We start from the raw sequence: 23717 nt of genomic DNA on the forward strand, positions 1-23717 counted from the left end.
AGCGAGCGCCTCGCGGCCCCTGCCCCCCGGCCCTACCAGGGCTGCGGCCGACGCCCTCGCGGCCCGGGACGACGTCCCCAAGCGACCCGCCCCCTCCCAGCGCGGGTCCGTGGCGTCCTTCCCCCTCGCGCCCCTCTCCCTCCGCGCCCGGGCACCCCAGGGAAGACTGCTGCTCTAGTTGTCTCCGAGGTCAGGGAGGATCCTCCCTCTTTTTTTTAATCTTGCCTAATTGGCAGTTAATTCCTTTTTCCCCGGGGACGCCATTAAGGGGCCCGTTAGCCGGGACGCGCGCTCCAGGCCGGCCTCAGGTCTCCCAGTGGGGGAGGGGAGGCGGACTGGGGCGAGAGAACCCCGAGCCGGCTCTGGACCCTCCGCAGAGAGGCCGCGCCCACCCCACCCCGAAACTACATTCCCCATGAGGCCCCGGGGTCCCCAGGCACCCCGCAGCGCGGAGGGCGGGGGCGGGCTCTGCTGCCACAAGCAGTCGGGCTTCTGGCCCGAGGGGTGGGGGCCAGGAAATAAAATGGAGAGATAAATGTTGTTTCCAGTTTGTCAGACAGAAAGCGCCGGGAGGAAGGAAAGGGAGGATGAGAGGGTCAAGGGGTCAAGGCGCTGGGGGAGGGGAGGGGCTGCAGTTGGAAAGGGAGCTCCTGCCCCTCTTCCTGGGGGAGGTCTTGGGGTCTCGGGCACCCCGGGGGGTTCCCGGGAGGGCGGCAGGTACCGGGGGCGGAGCTCATCTTGCACCCGTAGCCCAGCTCGGCGCCCCCGGTCAGGGGCAGGTCCACACCAGTGCAGAAGGAGGCGTGGAAGGCCAGGAAGACCGCAGCAGCCCCGACTTCGTCCGGCCTGCCCATCCGTCCCAGGGGCTGGAGGGGGAGACAGGGCCGAGGCTGAAGGCCGGGCGGGTCCCCAGGGGCCTGCCCGGCTCACCCCCGACTCCCGCCCGGCTCCTACCTGCGCCCGCTCCCCTTCCCTCACTGTGGCGGAGGGATCGGGGGTCAGGGCGGCCAGCTCCTTCCACAGGGGCGTCCAGATGTTTCCTGGGGAGATGCTGGGGAGGAACAAAGGAGCCCTTAGCACGTGCTGATCCCCGCAGCCCCGGCCCTGCCCCCTCCTCTGGCAGCGGCCCTTGGGGCTCCCGCCTGGCATCTGCCCTTCCAGGCTCCAGCCCCCTTAGCCCAAGGTCCCCAATCCCAGCCTAAAGGCACCGGCCATCATACAGCTTCCCTCAGGCTCCCCAGTGTCCCCGCCAGCCCAGCCCGAGGTCGCCCCTGGCTCCATTTTGTGCCCCCTCAGCCTGCCCATGCCGGCAATCCGCGGCCCCCCATGTCCCGCTACCCCCACCCCCAAGACCCCTTTCTGCCCATTCCTTGCCCTGCCTCTCCAACATTCAGAGCCCTTCTGCCCATCTCCCATCGCAGCGCCCCTGGGTCCCAGTCTGAAGCCCCCCAGCCCCCCTCTCTGCTCTCACCCCCACCCCTCCCCCTCAGACACTCACCAGTTGACCCGGACCCCGTGCTGACTCTCATCCAGGGCTAGGGCCTTGGTCAGGGCGGTCACTGCGCCCTAGGGAAGGGAAGACAGAGCGGGAGGGACCCTTTGGGTGCAGCCATCTCCTCCGGGCTCAGGGGCAGTGGCCACTAGGCCCCGCCAAGGCCTGCGCCCCGGACGGAGGAGGCCCGCCCCTTGGGGCATCATTGACTGTGGCCGCCCCCCCAGGGCCCCTCACCCCATACCTTGGTGGCCACATAGGGCGCAGCCTTCCGCTGCCCGATGGCCCCCACCAGGCTGGAGATGTTAATGATGCTGCCCCGGCTCTGGCGAAGGAAAGGAAGGGCCAGCTGGGGGGGGAAGGAGGCAGTCAGCCCTGGTGCCCCCCGACCCCCCACCCCCACCCCGGCCTCCTCCAGGGCCTGGGCCTCCTGCTGCAGCTGTGTGTCTGTCCCTTCCTGAGGGTCTGTCTGTGTGTCTGTCCCTTCCTGAGGGTCTGTCTGTGTGTCTGTCCCTTCCTGAGGGTCTGTCTGTCCCTTCCTGAGGGTCTGTCTGTGTGTCTGTCCCTTCCTGAGGGTCTGTCTGTGTGTCTGTCCCTTCCTGAGGGTCTGTCTGTCCCTTCCTGAGGGTCTGTCTGTGTGTCTGTCTACAGGGTCACAGAGTGTTCCAGCCACAGCCCCATTTGGGGAAACCAGCACAGCCTGTGCCAAGCTGTGCCACTGAAGCCTGTGCCAAGCGCCCCCCCCTGCCCTGGGGCAGGCCCTGCCTCTGCTCCCTCCTCCCAGAGCCTCAGCGCGTGCCCTTTCTCCCAGCTCTCTCTCACCTTTCCTGAAAGCCGGGCCAGCGCCCAGATCCTCCCCCTGCAGCCGTTGGCTGCCCGCACTTCCTCCTTCCTCAATGACCTTGGCACACACTGCCCAGGGGCTTCCTGCCCTCCCCCAGGACTCGGCCTGCCTCCCAGTGGGACAGCCCCAGGCCCCGGCCGGCGGCCCCTCCCCCCAAACCAGAATGAGGGACCCCCTTCCCCCCCACCGGGAGCCCCTGCCCACTCCGGCCCTCCCGGCCACTTCCCCTCTGCCTCTGCCCTCCTGGGGGACCTGCAGGCCTGGGCGGGCGCTGCCCGGAACCGCTTCCTTTCTCCCCCAGCGTCCTGCCCGCAGGGGGTGTCCCCAGCCCCTTCCCTGGGTGATTCTTCCCTCTCGGGGCCGTCCCCCCCAACCCCCCATCTCCGCTTCCCCGGCTCCTGCCCAGTTCTCCCCGGGACCACCTGCAGCTCTCCGCCCTTCACAGCCAAACTCCTGGAGAAATCTCGCCTCTGCTTCCTCACCTCCCCCCGACTTCCAGCCCCTGCAATCTGCCCCCCCAATCTCTCCCAGCAGAGCGAGCACCGCCTGCTCCCCTCAGGTCCCCGCGTCCTCCTGGTCTCAGGCAGTGGGGTCGGGGCCTCCCGGCCGCTCGCCCTTCACGCTCTGGCCCTTTGGGGGCTCCCGCGCCCGGATGCCCCCCCCCATCCCAGGCAGCCATGACTGCCCCCCCCCCGGCCGCGGAGGAGCCCCCAGGACGCCCGCTCGGGGTCCCAGCCGCACAGGCTGGAGCCTCTCCCTCCCACCGAGGAGCTTTGGGGCGGCGCGTCCCTGGGGGTCCCGCTCCCAGTTCCCCGGCCCCTGCTTCTCCACAGCTGGGGGGGAGGGAGCTGGGAAAGGGGGTCGGGAATCCCCCAGAGTGAGGGGGGCCGGCCCGGGCAGGCGGAGCTCTTGGGAGCTGGCCAGGGAGCGGTTCCGCAGACAGCCGGGATGAACCTGGATTAAGGGAGCTTCAAAGCAGGCAACGTGACCCGTGCCCGGGATAAAGGAAGAGGCTGGAAGGGAAATCTGGGGCAGGCGGGGCCCTCACGCCCCCAAGCGGGGTCTAAGGCCCCTCCCCCAGAAGCCACGCCCACTTCCTCTTCTCCCGGACCCCCTTCCCTCGTGGGCTCAGGGCCCTCCCCCTCCCATCCGTCCCTCAGCATGCCCGAGGTCCCCCTTCGCTCCCTCCTTTCCCTTGGTCCCCTCATCCCTCCTGGTGACCTCCCAGCCCCTTCCCACCTGAAACCCACCGGGCTTCCTAGCTCTAGGCCGCCTGTCTCCCGAGGGCGCCCGGAGTGCGCCTCCTCTGGCACAGCGAGGGGGACCCGGCCATCCCCCCTGGCAGCCCCGACCCGGGCCCCAGCAGGGCTGAATGTGGGTTCTGGGCTCGGCACTTCCAAGCCCGCCCCCGCCGCGTTTCTGACCGGAGGCGGTCCCGGGGGCCGCAGGTGGGCTTGGATGGTCCCAGTGCAGGGAGAGCCAGCCCCGCCCTCCCCCCTACAGACCCCAAGGGCAGGGACTGTCTCCAGCTGCCTGGTGTTTGCCCAGGGCTCAGCATCGGGTCTGACAGATCACAGGCCCTGAATCAATACTGACCAACTCACCCCCAAGGAAAAGCCCATTTCCTGGCCAGCCTCCCCACCCCGGGTCTGCCCCGCCCCCGCCTCTCGGCAGATGCCCCCACGCCCCCCCCAGCTCCAGCTGCACAGGATGGGGGGATCCGGGGCACCTCGGACTGCAGGGCCCCCTCTCCCAGGCTTCCCTGTCACTGTGCAGCCGCTCCCGGCGGCCCCCCTCGGCTCTCCCCCGGACCCCGCAGCCATTCAGCCTCCGCTTTCTCACCCCAACGCTGGACGCCGGCAGCAGCCGGGGGTGCCCCGGGAGCCCCCAGCTGGGTGACCATGGGCAGCGCACTATTTAGGCCCCCAGATCTTCGCCAAGAGCGCCCCAAAGCGAGCCCCGGAGTCGGGGACTGAGCAGCAGCCGCCAGATGCGGATTGATCTTCCCGCCTCACCTCTCCCCACTGCAGGCCCCCACATCACCCCCCCCTTTTCCTGAGCCCATTGAGGCCGGGGAGCTCCCAGCCCCTCCCCCCAGCCGCCTGCGGCCCTTCGCGGTCCCTGAGCGAGGGCGGGGGTCTCTGCGTTCCCGGGGGTCTCTGCGTTCCCGGGGCCCGGCCCTGGACCCCGGACAGATGGAGTTCCATGTTGTGGGGGGTGGCCGGTGCCGGATTTTTCCCACATATATATTTAGCCGAGGTTTGGTTTGTTTTTTTCCTTTCTCTTTCCCAAAGGGAGGGGGGACAGAAGTTATATTTTTATCTGAAAAACAATCTCACTTTAAAAGGAAAAGCCCTAGTTTCCAAGCTCAGAAAAGCCGGGATCTCGGCCCCTCGGTTCTGGGCCGAGAAGGAGTCGGGCCGCGGGGGAGGTCGGGAGGCAGTCCGGGCGCTCGCGGCCGCCGCACAGAAGATCCCGCCGCGGGGACACGCGGGGGCTCGGCCCTGCACGGACCCCCCCCAAACAGAGCCCCGGGGTCTTCCCCTCAGGGGCCGGAGGAGGCGACCGCTGGTGCTGCCCACCAATGGGAGCCGCCGCGGGCAGAAGCCCGGCGGGGGCGGGCGCTCAGAGGCCCCGCGTGGCCCCGAGATGGCCTTTTTTACCTTTTATTTAAAGCCCTTTATTTTCAAACCTGCTGCCCGGGTCCCTGCGGTTCCAGAGCTCGGCCGCTGGGGGGCAGGGCGGAGCGTTTCCAAAGCCAAGTTCGAGGGCTCTCTGGGGGGCGGGTCAGGCTGCGAGGGGAGAGCTCCGTCCCGGCACAGGGGGGCTGTCCCGGCGGAACGGACGCAGCGCCGCCGAAGCCCTCCTCGGTCAGCCCCGGGCCGCCCGCAGCGGGAGGGGGCCCCGGGGGCGGGGACGTGGGGAGCACGCGTGCTCACTCTCCTCGGCTCGTGGGACCCCGAAACCTTGGGTCGCTCAGCAAGAAGCCCCGCTGCTATTCTCCCGCAGGGTCGCGCCCTCGGGCGGCCCCCGGCCCCGGGCACTACCCACCGAGTCCTGAGGGGGCCTGGGGGTCTGCTGCCCCCGGACGCTCCCGCGGACTCACCTTGGACACCGAGTACACGGCCAGAAGGTTCAGCTCCAGCAGCTCCCGGAAGGCCCGGGAGGACGTCTCTTCCAGAAGCTCCTCCGGGGGGTCTGCGTTAGGTGGGGGGGAGGAGGGGAAGAGAGGTCAGAGGGTTAGGGTCAGAGGGAGAGGGGTCAGAGGGTTAGGGGTCAGAGGGACAGGCCAAGGTGGAGGAGGGAAGGAGGCAGGGCAGGGGGGCACTCACGGCGTCCCGCGTTGTTCACCACGCAGTCCAGGCGGCCAAACCGTCGCAGGGTCTCGAAGATCAGGGCCTGCAGCCAGGAGAAAAAGCCTCAGAGCCCGGGAGACTCACCTCGGGTTCAGAGACAGCCGGGAGAGGGAAGCCCCCAGGACTCAGAAATCCGGGTGGGAGAAATCCCAGAAAAGCATCGACAGAAGCCTCGGATCTGGGGGGATCTAGAGAGGAGCCGGAGCGGTGGGACTCTGGGGGGCTGAGCGGGTGACTCCCCCTCCCCCGTGGGCATCCGGGGCACTAGCGGAGACCGAGGCTCCCCGGGGGCAGCGACGGCTCACCTGCACCTCTGCTTCTCTCGTCACATCGCACTGGATGAAAACGGCCCCTGCAGGCGGCGGGACCAGCCGCAGCTCCTTTTCCAGGGCCCGGCCGCCGGACTCTGGGGAGAAAGCAGGGCTGGGAGTCTCCCCAATGGGGGGAAGGAGCCCGAGGCTGAGGGAACGGGGTTCTGGGTGCCCGACAGGCGAGGGGGGGGGCGCCTGAGCGGGAGGGAAGGGGCTGGGGGCCACTCACCATCTCTGTCGCAGATAATCACTCTGGCGCCATTCTCCACTAGGAGGGAAGAGGTGAGGCTCGATTTGCAGCTGGGGGGGGGCTGGAGTTTGGGGCCCAGGGGGCAGGGTTCGGAGGCCTGGCTGCCCCTCGGCAGCTGCCGCGGGTGGCCCCGGACTTTTGCTCCCCTGCCTCGAGATCAGCATCCCGTGACAGCCAGGGCAAAGGGCAGATTTGGCCTTGGGCACACATTCCGCAGGAGTCTGACCCACCTACAGTCCCGCCTCCGCAGGACCCTCGGGTGGGACGGCTCACAACAGCAATCCAAGCATCCCCTTCCCTCAAGCCCACCTTAACCATTCCCCGGGGACCCCGACCCACCCCCCTACCCCCGGGGACCCCTACCCACACCCCTCGGCACTGGCCCCGGCCTCAGTTTCTCCCTCCAGCCCCGATCGATTCAACCAGAAGCTGCTTCTCTCTACCTCAGACTACAACTGGCGCTTACGGCTCCTTGGCGGGAGCCGGGGTCCGCCCGCCCTTCATCCCGGACTGTGGGGGTTCAGGGACGTCCCCTCCAAAGCCCCCCCCAAATCCAGGCTCACCAAAGGCGCGCACGATGCCGGCGCCAATACCCCGGGCCCCGCCGGTCACCAGCACCACCCGCCCCTGGCTGCAAGGACCCGAGGCCATGGAGATGTCCCCGGGAGCTGCGGCCTCACGCCGGAAGAGTGGCGTTCTTGGATGTTGGTCCCTCCGCAACGGCCCGGTTTATAGCCCGAGTACTTATTAGCATAGGCTACCCCAGCAGCTCCCGCCCCCTTTAGGGCCAAAGACCCTCAGCCTTGCCCCTTGCCCTTGCCCAAAGACCGCCCCCTCATCCTTCCCTAGCCCACCACCCTGGGACCCCGCCTCTAACTCCTCCTACTAGGGTCAATAGGACTTTTCCCAGGCCATGCCTCGAGAGACCTATTAGCCTGCTACCAGACCCAGCGGGGGCTCCTAAAAGGCCCTTCCAGAGCAAGCCTCATCTGCAGATTAGATTGTCAAAAACTACAGCTCCCATGAGGCCGCACACAGAGGAGCAAGGCAGGCGACGGAAAACGCCCCACAGCCTCCTGGGAGACGTAGTTTTTGCTTCTAAACGAGCCAGAGAGAGGCGGGTCAGAAAGCGACCCCCAGAGGAGCTGGGTCAGCTCGCCAGGGAGGTAGACGGCAGGGCACCAGAATGAAAGGCGGACGGAGCCAGGGCCTCAGTGATTACAACGAATTTAATTGAAACTGGCATAGAAAGGGGGAATGGAGAGATGGAAGGACAGCCTTCTGAGGCACCTCAGGCCCCGCCTCCTGGAGCTTAGCCCCCGCCCCTCTGGCTCCAATTGGGTGCAGCTCCGCTGGCGTGTCAGAAGCTGGACTGGAGTAGTGTAACTCGCAGAGGCCACGCCCCCTCATCTGGCGGAGCCGCCCCTCCCCACGTGGGGGCCCAAGTGGAGGAGCCTCCTCGGCCCCGCCCCGAGGGAGGTGGAGACCCGACGGGAGGCGATCGGAGGGGCGGAGTCAGCCTGGAGGTGGAGTCGGGAGGGGCTTCAGGGCTTCGACCTGGAGGGAATTGAGCAGATGAGTCAAAATCGCTTGCTCACGACCAGGACCGGCCGGATACCCAGCTCTCTCTCCTTTCCGGACCCAGGAGTCCCGGGTACTCGGTCCCCTGCTATGTCCCGGTCCCAGGAGTCCTGGCTACCCAGTCCCTCTCCTTCTGGGACCCAGGAGTCGGAAGCCAATGATTCCTGTTCACAGCCATCTGTGGATCTGGAGCTTCCCTAACTAGTTCCCACGAGGGGCCGGTCTCCCCTTTTCCCAGGCCCTGACCTGTGACAAACTTATGCCAGTGTGAAGCCTCGGTCGCCAGAGCCTGGGACAGGCTGAGGACCCTTTCCCGATGTCCTTCAGGGGCCGGGAGGTAGGGCCGGGGACTCCTAGAGCTGGGAGAGTGGGGAGCAGTCAGAGCTTCGAGGCCCGTCTGGCTCTCCACGCTGCCCGGCCAAGCCCGCAGCCAAGGCGACTATTAATTCGGATGCCCGGACTCCTGCCGGGCTTCCAAGAAAGCCTGCAACTCTTTACACCCCCAGTATGAATTGGGGGAATGGAGGGGAGGGGTGCGGAGAGAGCCGGGATCTACCCAGGGTGACAAAGTTGACAAAGCCAAAAGTTGAACGTGCACTCCAGATTCAGGCCCCCCCTCCCCCGCCCCCCGTCTCTCCCAGCAGACTGCCAGCTTTAGGGAAACAGGCCTTTCCCACTCTTGCTTCGTATCCCCAAGTCTGGAATATAGTAAGAGCCTAATCCGTGAGGCGTTTTACCACCGACCCAGGACGAAGTCAGCCGTATTGCCTTTCCCCGGCAGAAAGGATTGTGGGAGAGTGGGCGCTAAAGCTTTTATAGGGAGAAGAGGCTCGTACAAGTCATCAAGTCCAACTCTGCCTTCAGTTTGCTGAGGGGGAAACTGAGGCCCAGGGAAGGGACCATCATACAGCGATTGCAAGAGGGCAGAGGCTCCAGGAGAAGGCCTGGGTGCCGGGGGCCGCTGAGATCTTCCTCTCAGCCCCAATTCTTACCTGCTCCAGGACCCGGAGCTCCGGACCCACTGCTGAAGAGCCCCTGTGGGACCCACGGAGTCCAGGAGAGGCTGAGGGAAGAGAAGCCAGAGAAAATCACGGGGTCTCTAGAGGCTGACTCCGGGCCGGTCCCTCCCAGCTGCAGCTCCCTTGGCCTTTCCCCTGACCCCGCCCAGACTACTCCAAGCAACCCGGGACTCTGGCTCACCCCCTCTCTCTCGCATGCAGGCTCCAGCTGCCTGCGCACCGCTACAGGGCGCACGGTCTGCCCCCCCGGAGACAGAGGCCGGAGCCTCAGCCTCCCTGCCTCCTGGTGCCTCCGCATCCTCTCCAGCTGCTCCTGGGCGCTCATCCGGACCCGGGAAGCCGCAGCCTGCGCAAGGGGGCGGGAACCCCTCAGGAGCCAGGAATTCCGTGGCAGAGAGGGAGCTGGCAGTTGAGGGCAATCAGCCCTTTGATGGGCCCGGCCATGGCCCTGCGACCACTCCCAGTGGCAGAGCCAGGACCCTACTCCTCACCCCTTACACCCCGGGCCCAGCAGCTCCGCCGCAGCCTGGGCTCCCCCGGGCTCCTACCTTAGGCCCAGGTGCGGGTGGTGGGGATGGCGATGGGGCGGGGGGTGGAGAGCACTGGCCATCTGGGCTCTGGGCCCGGGAAGAGCTGGGTGATCCAGGACCTGGAGGGAGTTGAGGAGGGCTGTAGGGGCCTGAAGAGGGGGGGGGACCCCTTCTAAAGGGCCTCTCTCACCTGGCAGGGCGGCAGGCCCCTCTCCGTCTCCATCCCTCTGGGCACGGCCCCAGCTCGGATCCCCCAGGCCGGCCAACGTGTCCTCCACCATCCACAGCTGCTGCTGGGCAGAGACCCTGGACTGGAAGGGGCGGAGAGGAGAGAAGCTTAGGCGGGAGGGGCGAGGAGCCGGGGGCGCAGGCAGGCAGGGGGTCATGGGACCGTACCTGAGGAGACCCCAGGTGAAGCAGATCCTCCAGGGTCTCTCGCAGAGTCCCCAGCTCCTGCTCCAGGCCGCTGTAGGTGTCCCACACCCGCTCTCTTTCCTGCAAGGGCAGGAAATGCCGGGAGACAAGGGGTGAGGCTGCAGCCTCCCCTGCTCCCATTTCCCAGCTTTGGCTCCTGAGGCCGGTTTTGCCAGAAGGCAGAGGGGGGGAGGGGCAGAAAGGACTACATTTCCCATGAGGATGGTGGAAGGCCTCAGAGTGGGGGGGGGGGCCCTCACCTGAGTCAGGTGGCAGAGGGCGGCTCTGACGCCCACCAGGCGGTCCTGCAGAAGCCGAAGGCGCCCCCAGGCTCTGCCTCCCGGCCCGGGCTCCCCCACAGCCCTGCGGGTGAGTTCCAGGGCCGCCTCCAGTCGCTCCTGCCCTCGAGGAAGGGTGATGCTCGGAGGGGCTGTGGGAAGCCATCCTCCCGGTGCCCCCACCCCTCAAACTCCACCTCCTGCCCTTGGCTGCTGTGCCCCCTGACCCCAGCTCCCGCTCTCTCCCCATCCCGGCCTGCTCCGGGCTCTCAGTGCCCTCCCCCCAGCCCCTCACAGTGGCCCCGCCCTGGCTTAGCGCCCCCCTTCCCCCCCTGCTCTCAGCGGCCCGCCCCCCACCTTCTCCTCCTGGCTCTTGGCCATTTCCTCCGTCAGCCTCCTCAGGAGCCTGTCCTGCCCGCAGAGTTTGGTCAGCAGCACCTGCGGGCCGAGAGCGAGAGAGCCGGCGCAAGTCTCCGCGTCTCCCCGGAACCCAGCCCGAGGTGGGGAAGCAGCCCGGCCCCCCGCGGCCCGCCCCCTCCGCGGCGCAAGCCCCCCCCACTCACGTCGGTGTCCTCGCTGCGGTGCAGGGCGGGGTCCAGCATGGGGCCGGGCGGGGGCTGAGGATGCTGCAGAGGGAACCGGGTGAGCGGCCGCCTTCGGGCCCCTCCCCCTTTCGGGGTCCCCCCCCGCGCCCCCAAGGGTCACACAACGTGGCTCCGAGGTGAGGGGCGGCCACCTACCAACGAGGCCGCGGAGCCCCGACTTCCTGAGGCCCGGGGGACAGCTGCGGATAGCCAGACGCTGCCTGTGGGGACAGGAGCAAGCGCTGGGGGCGGGCTCAGCGCCCCCTTCCGGTCAGCTCCCGGAGGGCAGGGCGGCGCCTCCGCAGGGCTGGGCTAAGCACTTTGGGGAGCCAAGGGAGGCTCACGGGGGTCTCCCGCCTTTCAGGGGTCAGAGCCGGACTCAGGGAGGGGCATCGCTCAGGCTCACTGCGAGTGGAAGGAGCCTCAGGGGCCGTGGGGTGCTCGGAAGGGAGCTTCGGTCTCTCCCACTAGGGGGCGACCTGGCCGCCACTTCTGTGAACCTGCGGGAGCCAAGGACTGTCCCGGAGCTCCGGGGGCCCCAGGCGGGCGTCGGGCTCCGGGCCCCAGGCGGGCGTCGGGCTCCGGGGGCCCCAGGCGGGCGGCCGTCTCTGATGTCCCCGTCCTCTCCAGAAGTGCCATCGGCCCGCCCCCGGGCTGACTGGGGACCCACAGGAGACCGCCCCGCGAGCTTGGCCGTGGACTACCCCCCCCTTTTGCTCCGTTATCCCCGCTTAGTCCCGTGACCTAGGGAGCCCCAAGTCCTCTGGACGAAGGCGTTCTCCGCCCGCTAGGGTCACTCACCTTGGCCCTGAGGTCAGCGGCCCAATGCTGGGGGCTCCTGGGCGGTCTCGATGCCCCTGTGTCCGACGGCGGTGCCCGTCGGGGAGTGGGGGGGCGGGACAAGGTTCTCGAGGCGGGGGCCCACTCGGGGAAGGGCCGGACGTCGATCCGGCTCAGGGGGGTGTGGGGCCGGGCGTCTCCCCCCGCCAGAGCATTGGGACGGTGGGCAGGGGCTGAGCGCGGCCGGGGGAGGCCCAGGGGCGATGGGGGGCGGGAGAAGGGAGAGAACAGCCTAGGGGAGAAAGGGGAAGGAGGCTTCCTGAGACTGGGAGCCCCTCCTCCGCACCCCTCGCCCATCCCCCTCCCCAACACTCACTCCGGACTCCTTGCCCTCGCTCTGCTCCTCTGCTGCGGGAGCCCGGGGGGAGGGCTGGGGGTGAGCTCCCTGCGCCTGTCGGAGATCCTGGCCACCTCCAAGGACTCGGCGCTGCGGCCCTCATCGCCGCTTCCCACCTCGGGCGGCCCCCCGGGGCCACAGGGACCTTCTCCAGCCGGGGGCCCAGCGGGTGGGGGCTGGGGGCCACTGCGCGGAGAGAGACGACAGACGGAGGGGGCTCTGAGCCCGGCCGCTGCGCCTGGCCCTCAGCTGCGGGCCAGTGGCCTCTGTGGACCCGAAAGGCCGGGTCTGCCGGGTCACGGCCACTCCCACTCATGATCCCGACCCCCCTGGGGCTCCCCGGCTTCTGGGACAAACTCGTGTCCCCTGGGTGGCCCCGGGGCCAGAGCGGAGAGAGCCTCCCGCTTCCGTCTCTCTCCTCCTTTGTGCCAGTCAAACCGACCACTAGGTGGAGCAGTGGAGTGCGGCCCTGGACCGAATCCGAGCACGGAGCTCCACCTGTGACCCTGGGCGAGTCATTTTGCCCCTCCCTGCCTCAGTTTCCTTATCTGTGAAAGGGGGGTCATAGCAGTACCTCCTGTGTTTTGAGGGTTTGCTTTGAGGATCTTAAAGTGCTCTCTAAATGCGCGCTGGTTATTATCATCATGGTCCAACGGGGAGGGGAGGGGGGGAGGGGAGGGCAGCCCGGGACCAGTCCCCAGAGTAGGGATGGACGGGGCGGTCAGGGGCATCCGGGAGGGCTTCCAGGAGGAGGCGGAGTGGGAAGGGAGCCTTGGCGGGAGGAGGAGGGGCATTCCAGCTGGGGAGAGGGGAAGTGGCTACACCGGCCACATACATTCGCTACAGGGCGCTCACGTGCGCACACGGGTACATGCAAGTGTGCCCTCATGCACTCATACACGCGGACGCGCAAACCCCATGTGCCATGCGCGTGCTGATCAAACACGCGTGCGCACTCATGCACTCACACACTGGTGCGCGCTCAGCGCACAAGGAGACGCAGATGGGCGCGCACACAGCAGCGCGTCATGTCCTCACACCTATGACCACAACAGGCGCGTGCAGTCTTAGCTGCACACACGCAGCTACGCGCACACACGCTCGCACATTTGCATACACTCCGTGCAAACACGCATGTGCTCACACGCCCCCGGCACACCCAACCCCCGCCCCCCCAGGGCTGTGACTGGCCGCGCTGTCGCCCCGCCCCCGCCGGGCTCCCCACTCAGACTGAGGCAGAGCCTTTCAGTAACCTAGAGCCTCAGTCTCCTCATCTGTATCATGAGGGGAGGAGGAGACGGCCTCCGGGGCGGCTTTAGATGCCGGACCTGGGGCAGCGAGGGGGCGTCGGACCGCCCGGGCCCCGTTTAAATGACTTCAGTGCTGTGTGACCCTAGGCGGTCCCTCGCTCTCTCTGCCTCGGTTTCCCGTCGAACAATACAAGTCTGGAGGAGCTTCGCATTGTGGGGGAGGCAGGGGCAGGGCGGACGGGGCAGAGCCCCCGAGGAGCTGGGCTCCGGTGGCCATGATCCCGCCCCCACTTACTAGTCATCGCCCTCAGCTCGGGTGGCGCGGCCCAGCGCCCGCAGCCACCCTCGGAGGTCCTCCACGGTGTCGGCAGCCAGGACGTAGGTCCTCATGCCAGGGTGCTCGGCCTGGGGAGGGGGAGGACCACCGTGGGCATCCAGGCATCTGGGCCCCGAGGGGGCACGAGGCCGAAGGGGGAGGGGCCGGGCGGGGCCCCCAAGGGGGCACGGGCATCCTCGGCACAGTCCCTGCCATTACATGGTGGGGGAGGGGGCTCACAAGTACTGAACCAACAGATAGCAGGGTGAATAAGAGGGGGAGGGGCGGGAGCCAGGAGCTGGAGCAGTGGGTATGGGGTTCCAGGGGGCTTTTGGGGGACCCCAGGACACTCTAACTCACAGTGAAAGTGTAGCGGCGCCCCCGGGGGGCTCCGGGGCCATCGGGCCGGACGCTGTAGCTGGGGAGAGGGACACTGCCCAGGACACTCTCCTCCCGGCTGTCTGCAGGGGGATCAAGGGTCAGGGGGCACTGGCAAAGGTCTCTCCATCCCCACCCGACCCACCCGTAGACACTGACCCTTGTAATAGAAGAGGCAGTGGCCAGACAGGACAAACCAGCGCCGCTTCCACAGCCGCAGGCCCGAGCTGTCCTGGGGGGACCGGAGGCGCCCGTCTCAGGGGGGGCAGGTAGGGACATGGGGAGAGGGGGGTAGAGGGACGGGGAGACAGAGGGACAGTGGGGGGCAGAGGGACAATGGGGGGCAGTGGAGGAGACAGGGAGGAGGGATACAGGGCGGCCGGCAGGTGGAGCTGGGGAGCCAGCAGGCCTGGGGGGAGCCGAGGCTGGCGCTGCCCTGCCCAGATAGAGGGGGCTGGGGCGCTATGACAGCGGGGGGGAGGGGGAGCAGCGTACCTGCTTATGCAGCCAGCCCCGGATGTGCACAGGCAGGTTGGGGTCCCTACGCAGGGAGCTCCCCCTTTTCCCAAAGGCATGGACTCGGCTGACCGCCCGGGGGGGCTGGAGGAGACACAGGCGGGGGCTGTCTGGGGGCCCTGAAAGGCTCCATTGTAGGGGAAGCCCTTGGCCCCCTCCCCCTCATTGGGCCGGCCCGGAGGCGGCTCCCCAGAGTGACTCTGCTCTCCCGGGAGGGCAGCCCAGGGGCCAAGGGGGGTGGGGAGGCGCAGGGCTCCTTCCTCCAGGCCCGGCCCGAGACTATTACAAGGACTTCCTCTGGGCCCAGCTCTGTGCTGGGGGTGTGGCCCTCACCTGGCAGGCAGGAACCGGGGCCTGGCCCCTGCCCTCCCAGCCCTCCCCCTCCGGTCCTTCCAGCCATACCCCCCCCAGCCCTCCCAGCCCCCCCCTCCCAACTCCCAACCCCCCCCCCCCGCCCTCCTGGGGCTTCCATTCTGCTCAGGCTGGCTCCCACGGGCAGATGCTCCTGGACTCCCCCTTGCAGAGGAAGAAAAGGCAGGGTGGCTCGAAGGGTGGGGAAAGAGTATAGAAAGGAGAAGCCGGGGACTCTTGCAGAGTTGGTGCCCTCGGCATCCCGGGGACCGCCGGACCCCATCCCCGTCCCGGGGGGAGGGGGGCTTCCACGACCGTCTGTCCCCGGCATCACCTTGGTGCTGAGGCTGACGGAGGACACGGTGGACACGCTGCTGGCCAAGCTGAGGCTGCTTCGGGGCCTACCCTCCTCCATGTCGGGGCCACTTGGAGGTTCCGAGGAGGGCGCCCAGGCAGGGTCGGTGACCCCCGCGGGGGGGAGGCTGAGGAGAAAGGCCTCCTTGTGTGAGAGGGAGAGGAAGGGGGAAGAGCCGGGGCTGGGGGTGGCCCGGGCCCCCTGCCACATACCGAGGGGCAGTGCCAGGGGGTGGGCGGCTGCAGCAGCTGCTGGGGGGAGGCCAGAGAAAAGAGGCCTCTTTATGCCCGGCCCACCCCCTTGGGGCCAAGAATCTGCCCCTCCCTTTGTGCTTCGGGCTCCTTCCCACCCCTTAGCCCGGCTGCTCTTGTAACCTGAGCCCCCTCCTCCCCAGTCCCATCAAACATAGCAACCCCCCATGCAGACGGGACCGGGGCCATCTCTGCCCCCTGCTGTCCCCTGGTCTGGAAACTTACCAGGGCCTCCAGATGAGGGGAGTGGGAGAGCCTGGCCCCGACCACCTGGCCTTCCAAACTTGGCGTTCTCGGCCTCTCTGCCTCGGCTCCCCCTGTCCCTCTGCCTCCTCTCTCTGTTTCTGTCCCTCCCTGTTGCCTGTTTCTCCGGCTCTGTTATCTGTCTGTGCTGTTTTTCTGAATCATTTGTCTCTTTCTTCCCTTGTTTCTGTCTTCCTCATATCTTTGTCTTTCTTTCCTTGTTCCCTTCTTTCTCGTCTTGTTTTCTCTCTCTCTCTCTCTTTCTCTCTCCCCCCCTCCGTCTCTCCTCTCTCTCTCTCTCCCCTTCCCTCCTCTCTGGCTCTTCCTCCCTCTTTCCTTCTCTCTCCTCCCTTTCCCTCTTCTTTCTCTTCCTCCTCTTCTCTTTCTCCTTTCGCTTTCTCTTCCTCACCTTTTCTCTTTTTCTCTTCCTTCCTCTCCTCTTTCTCTTCCTCCTCTTCTCTTTCTCCTTTCTTTCTCACTCCCCTTTTCTCTTTCTTCTTTGTCTCCCTCTCTTCTTTTTCTCTTCCTCCCTCCCTCTTTTCTCTCCTTTCTCTCTTTTTTGTCTCTTCCTTCCTCTCTTCTCTCTTCCTCCCTTTCTTCTCTCCTGTCCCTTCCTCTCTCCCTCTCTTATCTCTCTTCCTCCCTCCCTCTCTTCTCTCTCCTCTCCCTTCCTCTTTTCTTTCTCTTCCTCCCTCCCTCTCTTCTCTCTCCTTTCTTTCTTTGTCTCTTCCTCCCTCCCTCTCTTCTCTCTCCTTTCTCTCTTTTTTGTCTCTTCCTTCCTCTCTTCCCTCCTTCTGTCCCTTCCTCTCCTATCTGTCCCTCCCTCCTCTGCCTCTCCCCTTCTCCTCCTCCTCCTCTCTTTCTCTATACCTCCCTCTGTCCCCGCTTCCGTCTCGTTCTCTCTGTCCAAGCCCGGGTTTCTCCGTCTGCCTCCGCGCACCCGTCTCCCTCCCCGGCTGTCTCTCCCCCTTCTGGCCCGACCTCTCCCCGTCTCTCCAGTTGGCCTGCGCCTCTCCCGGGTTCCTCGAGGCCTCCACCCACGCTCTCCCCTCCCTCTGGCCGGCCCCTCCCCCTAAGCTGACCCCAAGACTTCGCGGCCCCCACAGCTGCCGGGGACAAGCCTCCGGGGTCCCCGCGAGTAAAGGGAGCGGGAGACGGCGCCGGGCGCGAAGGAAGCGCGCAGCCGGGCCGGGGGGGGGGGGCTGGGGGGTGCAGGGCCAGGCTGGGCCACAAGGTCCGGGGGTGCTGACTGACTGCCCGAGGGCCGCCTGCGGGAGGAGGGTACAGGGGCCCAGGCACGAGGCTGCGCGCTGCGCCGGCCCAGTCGGGGATTAGAGGCTTTCCGGGAAGGGCTCCGCCCCCACCTCTTGGTTTCTCAGGAGAGGAAACTGAGGCTCAAGCGGCCACGGAGGAGGCGGTTGGCAGGGCTCGGGCCCCCGCGCGGAAGGTGGTCCCCGGGGAAGGGCCCGAGCCATGCCGTTCCGGGCAGCGACTTGGCCGCGGGTTGGGCCGGCAGACTCATCCCCTCTGGGTGACACGGGGCTGGGCCACAGAGCCGGGATCGGGAGGAAGGGCGGGGCTGGGCGGGGCCGCTCCAGACCGCTCGCGCAGGTTCCAGAGCCCTGAATCACCTCTTGGGCACGGAATCCCCAGGCACGGGACCGTGACGTCACGAGAGCCCGGATCGCCCCGCCCTCGCGTGACGTCACCCCGGAGCCCTCCCGGCCCTCGAGGCTCCGAGCTGATTCAATCTGTGGAAACGGAGCGCCGGAGGGAGTGACGTCATCGCGTTTTTTCCACTTTCCCCCTCCGCCCTTCTCCGGTAAACTCCGCTCCGTGACGTCAGCGCGTCCTATAAAAGAGCCGTCGCTCCGCACTCAGCCCAGATCTAACCCGACGCCAGAAGCAGTCTAGAGTGCAGAGAGCTGAGAGCCGAGCGCCCAGCGTAAGCCGAGCCTTCGCGGCCCCGACCAAGATGAGCCTGAGCCTGCCCTGGACACCCCGTGCCCGTGGACGCCCCACCTGCCCCCGGGATGATCCCCAGCCCTGTCCTGGTAAGAACCGAGGTGGGGAGCGGGGAGGAGGGATGGGACGGGGAGACACCCGGAGGGGAGGATGGGGGGGCGGGGAGGAGGGATGGGACGGGGAGACACCCGGAGGGGAGGAGGGATGGGACGGGGAGACACCCGGAGAGGAGGATGGGGGAGCGGGGAGGAGGGATGGGACGGGGAGACACCCGGAGGGGAGGAGGGATGGGACGGGGAGACACCCGGAGGGGAGGATGGGGGGCGGGGAGGAGGGATGGGACGGGGAGACACCCGGAGGGGAGGATGGGGGGCGGGGAGGAGGGATGGGACGGGGAGACACCCGGAGGGGAGGATGGGGGGCGGGGTCCTGGGGGGAGGGGACAAGGAAGGGCCACCGGAACCCTCGGGGGACAGGACAGGGAGAGAGTGCCGGGCCTAGGGGATGGGACAGGGGGCGCCAGGGGGACCGAATGGGGAGGGGATGAAGCTCTCCAGGGGACAGCACAAGAAGGGGGCTGGGACTTCTGAGGGGGCGCTGGGAGCCCCAGAGCAGAGAGGGGGAGGGGACTCCGGGGCCTCTGAGACAGGACCAGAAGGCCTAAGGCCCCAGGACAGAGGGAAGGCTTCTGGGGGCTGCTGGGTCCCGGGTCCTGTGCTGAGTGTTTCCCAGACACCATCCCAGCTCTGGGCAGTAAGTGCTAGTTTCATTTGATGGTAAACAGAGATCAGGTGACCTGGGCAAGGTCTCACAGCTGTCCGAGTCAGACTTGAACTCAGAGCTTCCTGGCTCTAGGCCCGGTTGCCTGGCAGGTGGCTCTTGGAGGGGGATGGGGGAGAGGTGGCTGGGGCCAGGAGGAATGGGGCGGGGCCCAGGGAAAGGCCCCCGGGGACTCCCGAGGGAAACGGGCTTTGCCAAAGGCCGACAGGAGCCTCATTTAGCCCACTTGTCCCCCTTGCAGCCCAGCCCTGACCTGGGAGACCTCCCTGGAGCCCCCCTGGGGCATTCCCTCAGGAGCAGCCTTCTCTCCGGCCTGAAGTTCCTCCTGGCCTGGGCCTGGGCCCAGCTGGGGACAGCGGAACTCCAGCCCAGGCCCAGCCGAGGGGCAAAGCTTGGGAACCCTGAAGCCAGAGCCGAGGCGGAGGAGGGCCCCGAAGATGGAGCAGCCCAGCCCAGCTCCAGCCCCCTGCCCTGCGCCGGGGAACAAGCGAGGAGAGGGGGCCGTGAGGACGCTGAAGGGCCAGCTGGCCACGGGCTTGGAGGGCGGAAGGTCCGGGATGGAGCCTCCGGGAGAGAGAAGCTTGGCAGTGAGCCCGGCGGCCCGGCCCAGCGAGACCGCGGGCCTCTGGAGGAGGGAGCAGCTCCTGGCCTCGTCATGGGACCCCGGGACCCCTGGCCCGGGAGCCGGCCGAAGAGCAGCGAAGATAAAGGAGAAGAGGTGGGGGGTGACGCCATGCCCGGGGCCCTGAGCCCAACTGAGCACGGCCTCCCTTCCTGGGCATGCCCTCGGGGGCCCCGGGCCCTGGCCCGGCAGCTCAGAGAAGAGGCAGACAGATGGTTGGGGGAGGCTGAAGGAGGAGGACCAGGAAAAGAGCCTCCTCCTGTGCTCTGCAGCCCCCTGCTCCGGGCCTGGGCCTACAGGCCCAGTGAGGATGAGGATGAGGATGAGGAAGATGTGTCCAATGAGGATGAGGAAGATGTGTCCAGTGGGGAAGAAGGAGATGAAGAGGAAGATGAAGGACCAGGAAAAGAGCCTCCCCCTGTGCTCTGCAGCCCTCTCCTGCGGGCCTGGGCCTATAGGCCTGGTGAGGATGAGGATGAGGATGAGGATGAGGATGAGGAAGATGTGTCCAATGAGGATGAGGAAGATGTGTCCAGTGGGGAAGAAGGAGATGAAGAGGAAGAGGGAGGACCAAGAAAAGAGCCTCCCCCTGTGCTCTGCAGCCCTCTCCTGCGGGCCTGGGCCTATAGGCCTGGTGAGGATGAGGATGAGGATGAGGATGAGGAAGATGTGTCCAATGAGGAAGGAGATGAGGATGAGGAAGATGCCAAAGAAGGGCCTGTGGGCAGAGAGGACCCTGGGCTGCAGGACTTCCTCGTGTCCATCTTCGCTGCTGGCGCTGTGCGGCCCCGCCCCTGGCCCGCAGTCCGGCTCCCCCAGAGGCTGCGGAGGCGCCTGAGGCCCCGAGGGACCCCTGTGGAGCCAGAGCCGGAGCCCCCCCGAGGAAGGAAGGTGAGGAGAGGTCTGGGTGTCGGCTGACCCTTCAGCGGGGGGCTGGGTGCAGGCCGGAGCTAGCTACATTGTCACTTTGGTTCAGTCCAGCCCCAGGTAGTCACTGAGGCCCAGGGAGGTCAAGGACTTGCCCCCGGTTCCACACACTGAGTGGGATTCGAACTCGGGACCTCCCGAGTGATCTGCCCCCTAGGCCATTCAGCCTGTCTGTGTGAAATGAGCTCAGCAGAATGGTGTATGGGTGAGAGTCAGAGAGGGGCTCTGAAGCTAAGTATTTGTTTTACTTGGTACACAGTAGGTGCTTAATAAAGGCTTATTCCATCCTTAGTACTTCTGTGGTGCTGCAGAAGCCCCTGACCTCTCTGGGCCAGTTTCCTCCCACGTAGAAGAGGGATCCTGAGTTCGAGGTTGGGGGATGTGCTTTGTAGCAGGAGAGGGGGGTCAGGAGCCCCTCTTGTTGGTCTCACGCCTCCTTCCTGTCTGCCTCCTTCCAGGTGCGGTTCTCCAGCACGGTGGGCCTTCGCCTCCTGGTGGTGTGGGCGGGTCCCGCCCGCGCCGCCCGCCGGGGGCTGTGGGAGCAGCTAGCGCGGGACCGCAGCCGCTTTGCCCGTCGCATCGCCCAGGCCGAGGCGCTGCTGGGCCCTTGCCTTTCCCCCGCCGCCCGGACTCGAGCTTGGGCCCGGCTCCAGGGCCCGAGCATTTCTCCAGAGCCATAGAAGTTCTCCTCCCCACTGGCTGCGGCCCTGCCCTTCTCTTGGCGCTTCCTCCCCAGCCCGGGACCTGCCTTCTCCCAGAGCCCCCTGCTTCCATCTGGGCAGTTCTGCCCAGGCCCTGACCTCTTAGCCCTCTCCCCTTCCCCGCCGGTCACAGGCAGGCGCCATATACGTGTGGAGCCATTGGGGGGGGGGGGTAGTGGGGGCGGATTCGTGGATTGGAAGCTCCCGGAAGGCAGGGACTATTCCCCAGTGTCTCACATAGTAAATGTTTAATAAAAATTTGTTGGACTTAGTTGAATTTTCTTTATCTCAGTTTTTTTCTTTAAAAATCAATCTGTCCCCAAGGTTTTGCAAGGGTGAATATTGAAAATTAGGCATAAGTTTTGAAAATAAAAAGCTTTAATAATAAAGAAAATCAATCCGGGAGGGGGGGGCCTCTGATTTTATTCGCTCTTCCCCTCTCCCCCAAGACGAAACCTCCAAGTGGTGGGAAAGAAGGGCTTTCCCAGAGGCAGTTTGCAGAGCTCGGGGTTCCCCAGAGACTGGACCTCCTGCCCAGACTGTCCCAGTCCGGGGACTGCAGCCGGGCCAGGACCCATCCTTCCCATCCTCCGTCATTTGTCTTATCCCCTGGGTTTGGGGGAGGGGAGACTTGGTCGCCCATGGTGGCTGGCCCAGTTGGAGCTCTGAGTCGGCCAGCAGGGCGTAGCCTCCACGTGGAAGAGACCAGGAAAAGGGCCTTTAAGGGTTCGGGCCTTAAACCCCTGATTCTCATTGATTGACCGCCAATGGGTCCCAGGCCAGGCCCCACTTAGTGTTTGAGTCGTGACTGACTTAGCTTGGACGTGAAAAGCGCCGACTTCTGCTTTGGCCAGGACCCCCGAGGTCGTCCCCTTCTAGGTTTATTAGGGTTTGGGGGTGTTTTTGTATTAGAAAAAGATGCTTTGTTTCAACTGCTGCCTCGCCTTAGTCTCCACCTTGGGTCAAACGGAGACCTGTCAGAGACCTCAGGCCGAGGCCTCCCGGTTTGTCTGGAGCCGTCTCCTGTCGTCCTGGTGTGGGTCGGGGCTGGGGCCACATGGCTCTGGAGGGGAAATGAGGCAGGTGACTTTGCACAGCCCTCCCTCACTTCTGCCAATTCACTTGCCTGTCTGGGCCCCGGCCAGAGCGAAGGCAAACACCCGGGCCCCAGACTGGCAGCGCCAGGGTTTCCTCTCCACCGTCCCTGCCTTCACTGAGGGGGAGAGGGGCGCCCCGCTGACTCCCGGCCCCCCAGCTGACTCCCGCCCCCCCAGCTGACTCCCGCCCCCCCAGCTGACTCCCGGCCCCCCCAGCTGACTCCCGGCCCCCCAGCTGACTCCCGGCCCCCCCAGCTGACTCCCGGGCCCCCCAGCTGACTCCTGCCCCCCCAGCTGACTCCTGGCCCCCCAGCTGACTCCCGGCCCCCCCCAGGTGACTCCCGGCCCCCCAGCTGACTCCCGGGCCCCCCAGCTGACTCCCGGCCCCCCAGCTGACTCCCGGCCCCCCAGCTGACTCCCCCCCCCCCCCAGCTGACTCCCGCCCCCCCAGCTGACTCCCGGGCCCCCCAGCTGACTCCCGCGCCCCCCAGCTGACTCCCGGCCCCCCAGCTGACTCCCGCCCCCCCAGCTGACTCCCGGCCCCCCAGCTGACTCCCGGCCCCCCAGCTGACTCCCGCCCCCCCAGCTGACTCCCGGGCCCCCCAGCTGACTCCCGCCCCCCCAGCTGACTCCCGGGCCCCCTCCAGCCCCACCAAGCTTCTGGGGCCACCGCGGTCCATTCTCTTCCACGGAAGCCGCCACGGGGTCCCCCTGTTCTCGATCTCTCTCTTCAAACCCGGGGACCTAAGGTTGAGGGCGCAGGGACCCCGGACAAAGTGCAGAAAACAAGGGGTTTGGGGGCCGAGTCTGGGCTTGCGGCAACCGTGGGGACTCTAGGGCAGCTGTGTACCCCGGGGCAAGTCTCCGAAAACCCAGGCCAGGGCACTGGCAGCCCGGGAAGGGTGTCCCGGGACGAGTCCCAGTCACTGTCCGCGCCTAGGGACGCTCGGCCGCCTTCCTCCTCCCTCCGCTAACCCTGAAGTCCCGCGTCCCGGACTCCCAGGGAAGGCCAGGCCACGAGCTGTCAGCAAGTCGGGTCCAGCAGCGGGTCCCGGCGTTCGGCAAGGGTTGGGACTACGGCTCCCAGGAGCGCCCCGGGCCGCTTTTGCGGAGAGAGCCCTTTCCTGGGCCTCGGAGGCTGCTGGGAGCTGTAGTCCGTCCTGGTGCTGCGGAGCGGTACCCGCCACAGGTTGGGGGGAAGGAGGGGGAAGAGCTGCTGGCCACGCCCGGGGCGGAGCCCAGGGAGCCTACGGGGCGGAGCTCCAGGCCCGGGGTTTCTTTCCCTTTCCCCGTCTCCATGGCAAAGGCATAAGCGGGAGCAGCGGCTGCTGGTGGCTGCGGTCAGCTTCCCTCCCCCCCTCCCGTTAGCCATCTGCCGCGCCCAACCCCCCTTTCCGCACGGCACCTGCCCGGGAGCCGGCCTGGTCCGGGCTGACCCTCACCCCTCGAGGATACAGGAGTTCCCTCCCTGGGGCGGAAGTCTCCTCCTGCTGCCCTGAACGTCGGGGGCATCCTCCCCCCCATTCCCTCCGCCCACCTTCGCTTAAGGGACTGCCTTCAAGAAGCCCAGACGGTCCCGCCAACTCAGCCCTCGGACTTAGTAGGCGCCAGGTGGCGCTTGGGTCCCCTCCTTCCCTGCCCGGGATTGTGCCAGTGTCGGCTCCGGGGACACCCACAGTCTGCCTGGACTGAGAGAGAGAGAGAGATATGTGGGCGGGAGACGGAAGGAAGGAAGGAAGGAAGGAAGGAAGGAAGGAAGGAAGGAAGGAAGGAAGGAAGGAAGGAAGAAGGAGGAAGGAAGGAAGGAAGGAAGGAAGGAAGGAAGGAAGGAAGGAAGGAAGGAAGGAAAGAAGGGAGGGAGGGAGGGAGGAAGGAAGGAAGGAAGGAAGGAAGGAAGGAAGGAAGGAAGGAAGGAAGGAGGAAGGAAGGGAGAGAGGGAGGAGGAAGGAAGGAAGGTAGGAAGGAAAGAAGGGAGAGAGGGAGGGAGGGAGGGAGAGAGGGAGGGAGGGAGGGGGGAAGAAGGAAGCCTTTATTAAGTACCTACTATGTGCCAGGCTCTGTGCTAAATTACCTTATGCGATCTTCACCGTCCTGGCCCGGAGGTGCTTTTATTATCCTGACTTTAAAGT

At 66.5% G+C, this 23717-nt stretch overlaps 3 protein-coding genes and 1 long non-coding RNA gene across 6 annotated transcripts; 1 reads left to right on the forward strand and 3 right to left on the reverse strand.

Moving 5' to 3' along the window:
• Window positions 1-178: 178 nt before the first annotated feature.
• Window positions 179-7034, reverse strand: HSD17B14 (hydroxysteroid 17-beta dehydrogenase 14). 3 transcript variants are annotated; one of them, XM_051989810.1, is made up of 9 exons: window positions 6817-7034; window positions 6233-6271; window positions 5998-6098; window positions 5669-5735; window positions 5443-5534; window positions 1737-1817; window positions 1499-1566; window positions 955-1051; window positions 179-866 (listed from the first exon to the last, which is right to left on the reverse strand). In XM_051989810.1, exons 1-9 carry the CDS (start codon window positions 6902-6904, stop codon window positions 597-599), a joined length of 903 nt encoding a protein of 300 aa, XP_051845770.1. In that variant the 5' UTR covers window positions 6905-7034; the 3' UTR covers window positions 179-596. The 3 variants fall into 3 exon arrangements, with proteins under 3 accessions (XP_051845770.1, XP_051845769.1, XP_051845771.1); XM_051989809.1 differs by having other exon boundaries at window positions 1737-1841; XM_051989811.1 differs by lacking the exon at window positions 1737-1817 and having other exon boundaries at window positions 6817-7030.
• Window positions 7035-7463: 429 nt separating this feature from the next.
• On the reverse strand, window positions 7464-15771 carry PLEKHA4 (pleckstrin homology domain containing A4). Its single transcript, XM_051990933.1, has 19 exons — window positions 15479-15771; window positions 14990-15129; window positions 14276-14406; window positions 13940-14012; window positions 13763-13863; window positions 13382-13491; window positions 11816-12022; window positions 11461-11731; window positions 10816-10880; window positions 10639-10701; window positions 10433-10556; window positions 10058-10195; window positions 9780-9878; window positions 9574-9694; window positions 9402-9502; window positions 9035-9199; window positions 8827-8897; window positions 8081-8193; window positions 7464-7810 (listed from the first exon to the last, which is right to left on the reverse strand). Exons 2-19 carry the CDS (start codon window positions 15060-15062, stop codon window positions 7614-7616), a joined length of 2223 nt encoding a protein of 740 aa, XP_051846893.1. The 5' UTR covers window positions 15063-15129; window positions 15479-15771; the 3' UTR covers window positions 7464-7613.
• Window positions 13973-20768, forward strand: PPP1R15A (protein phosphatase 1 regulatory subunit 15A). The gene is made up of 4 exons (XM_051989785.1): window positions 13973-14049; window positions 17343-17550; window positions 18483-19754; window positions 20249-20768. Exons 2-4 carry the CDS (start codon window positions 17530-17532, stop codon window positions 20468-20470), a joined length of 1515 nt encoding a protein of 504 aa, XP_051845745.1. The 5' UTR covers window positions 13973-14049; window positions 17343-17529; the 3' UTR covers window positions 20471-20768.
• Window positions 20769-20851: 83 nt separating this feature from the next.
• On the reverse strand, window positions 20852-23113 carry LOC127556588 (uncharacterized). Its single transcript, XR_007952477.1, has 2 exons — window positions 22564-23113; window positions 20852-21554 (listed from the first exon to the last, which is right to left on the reverse strand). It is a non-coding gene; the product is annotated as an uncharacterized LOC127556588 (long non-coding RNA).
• Window positions 23114-23717: the final 604 nt, after the last annotated feature.

The sequence above is a fragment of the Antechinus flavipes genome, chromosome 3 (genome assembly GCF_016432865.1).
Source record: "Antechinus flavipes isolate AdamAnt ecotype Samford, QLD, Australia chromosome 3, AdamAnt_v2, whole genome shotgun sequence".
NCBI lineage: Eukaryota > Metazoa > Chordata > Mammalia > Dasyuromorphia > Dasyuridae > Antechinus > Antechinus flavipes.

Bases quoted from the DNA above. Each gene is read 5' to 3' on its own strand.
- PLEKHA4 (XM_051990933.1), bottom strand. From the start codon at position 15,062: ATGGAGGAGGGTAGGCCCCGAAGCAGCCTCAGCTTGGCCAGCAGCGTG. The intron at 8,898-9,034 runs GTGAGCCAGAGT...CTCTTCCCTCAG, and splicing joins CTGCATGCGAGAGAGAGGGG to CCTCTCCTGGACTCCGTGGG. The intron at 8,194-8,826 runs GTAAGAATTGGG...CCACTCTCCCAG, and splicing joins AGCTCCGGGTCCTGGAGCAG to CTCTAGGAGTCCCCGGCCCT.
- PPP1R15A (XM_051989785.1), top strand. From the start codon at position 17,530: ATGATCCCCAGCCCTGTCCTG. The intron at 17,551-18,482 runs GTAAGAACCGAG...TCCCCCTTGCAG, and splicing joins TGATCCCCAGCCCTGTCCTG to CCCAGCCCTGACCTGGGAGA. The intron at 19,755-20,248 runs GTGAGGAGAGGT...GCCTCCTTCCAG, and splicing joins AGCCCCCCCGAGGAAGGAAG to GTGCGGTTCTCCAGCACGGT.
- HSD17B14 (XM_051989809.1), bottom strand. From the start codon at position 6,904: ATGGCCTCGGGTCCTTGCAGCCAGGGGCGGGTGGTGCTGGTGACCGGC. The intron at 5,535-5,668 runs GTGAGTGCCCCC...CACCTAACGCAG, and splicing joins GGTGAACAACGCGGGACGCC to ACCCCCCGGAGGAGCTTCTG. The intron at 867-954 runs GTAGGAGCCGGG...CTCCCCCTCCAG, and splicing joins GGGAAGGGGAGCGGGCGCAG to CCCCTGGGACGGATGGGCAG.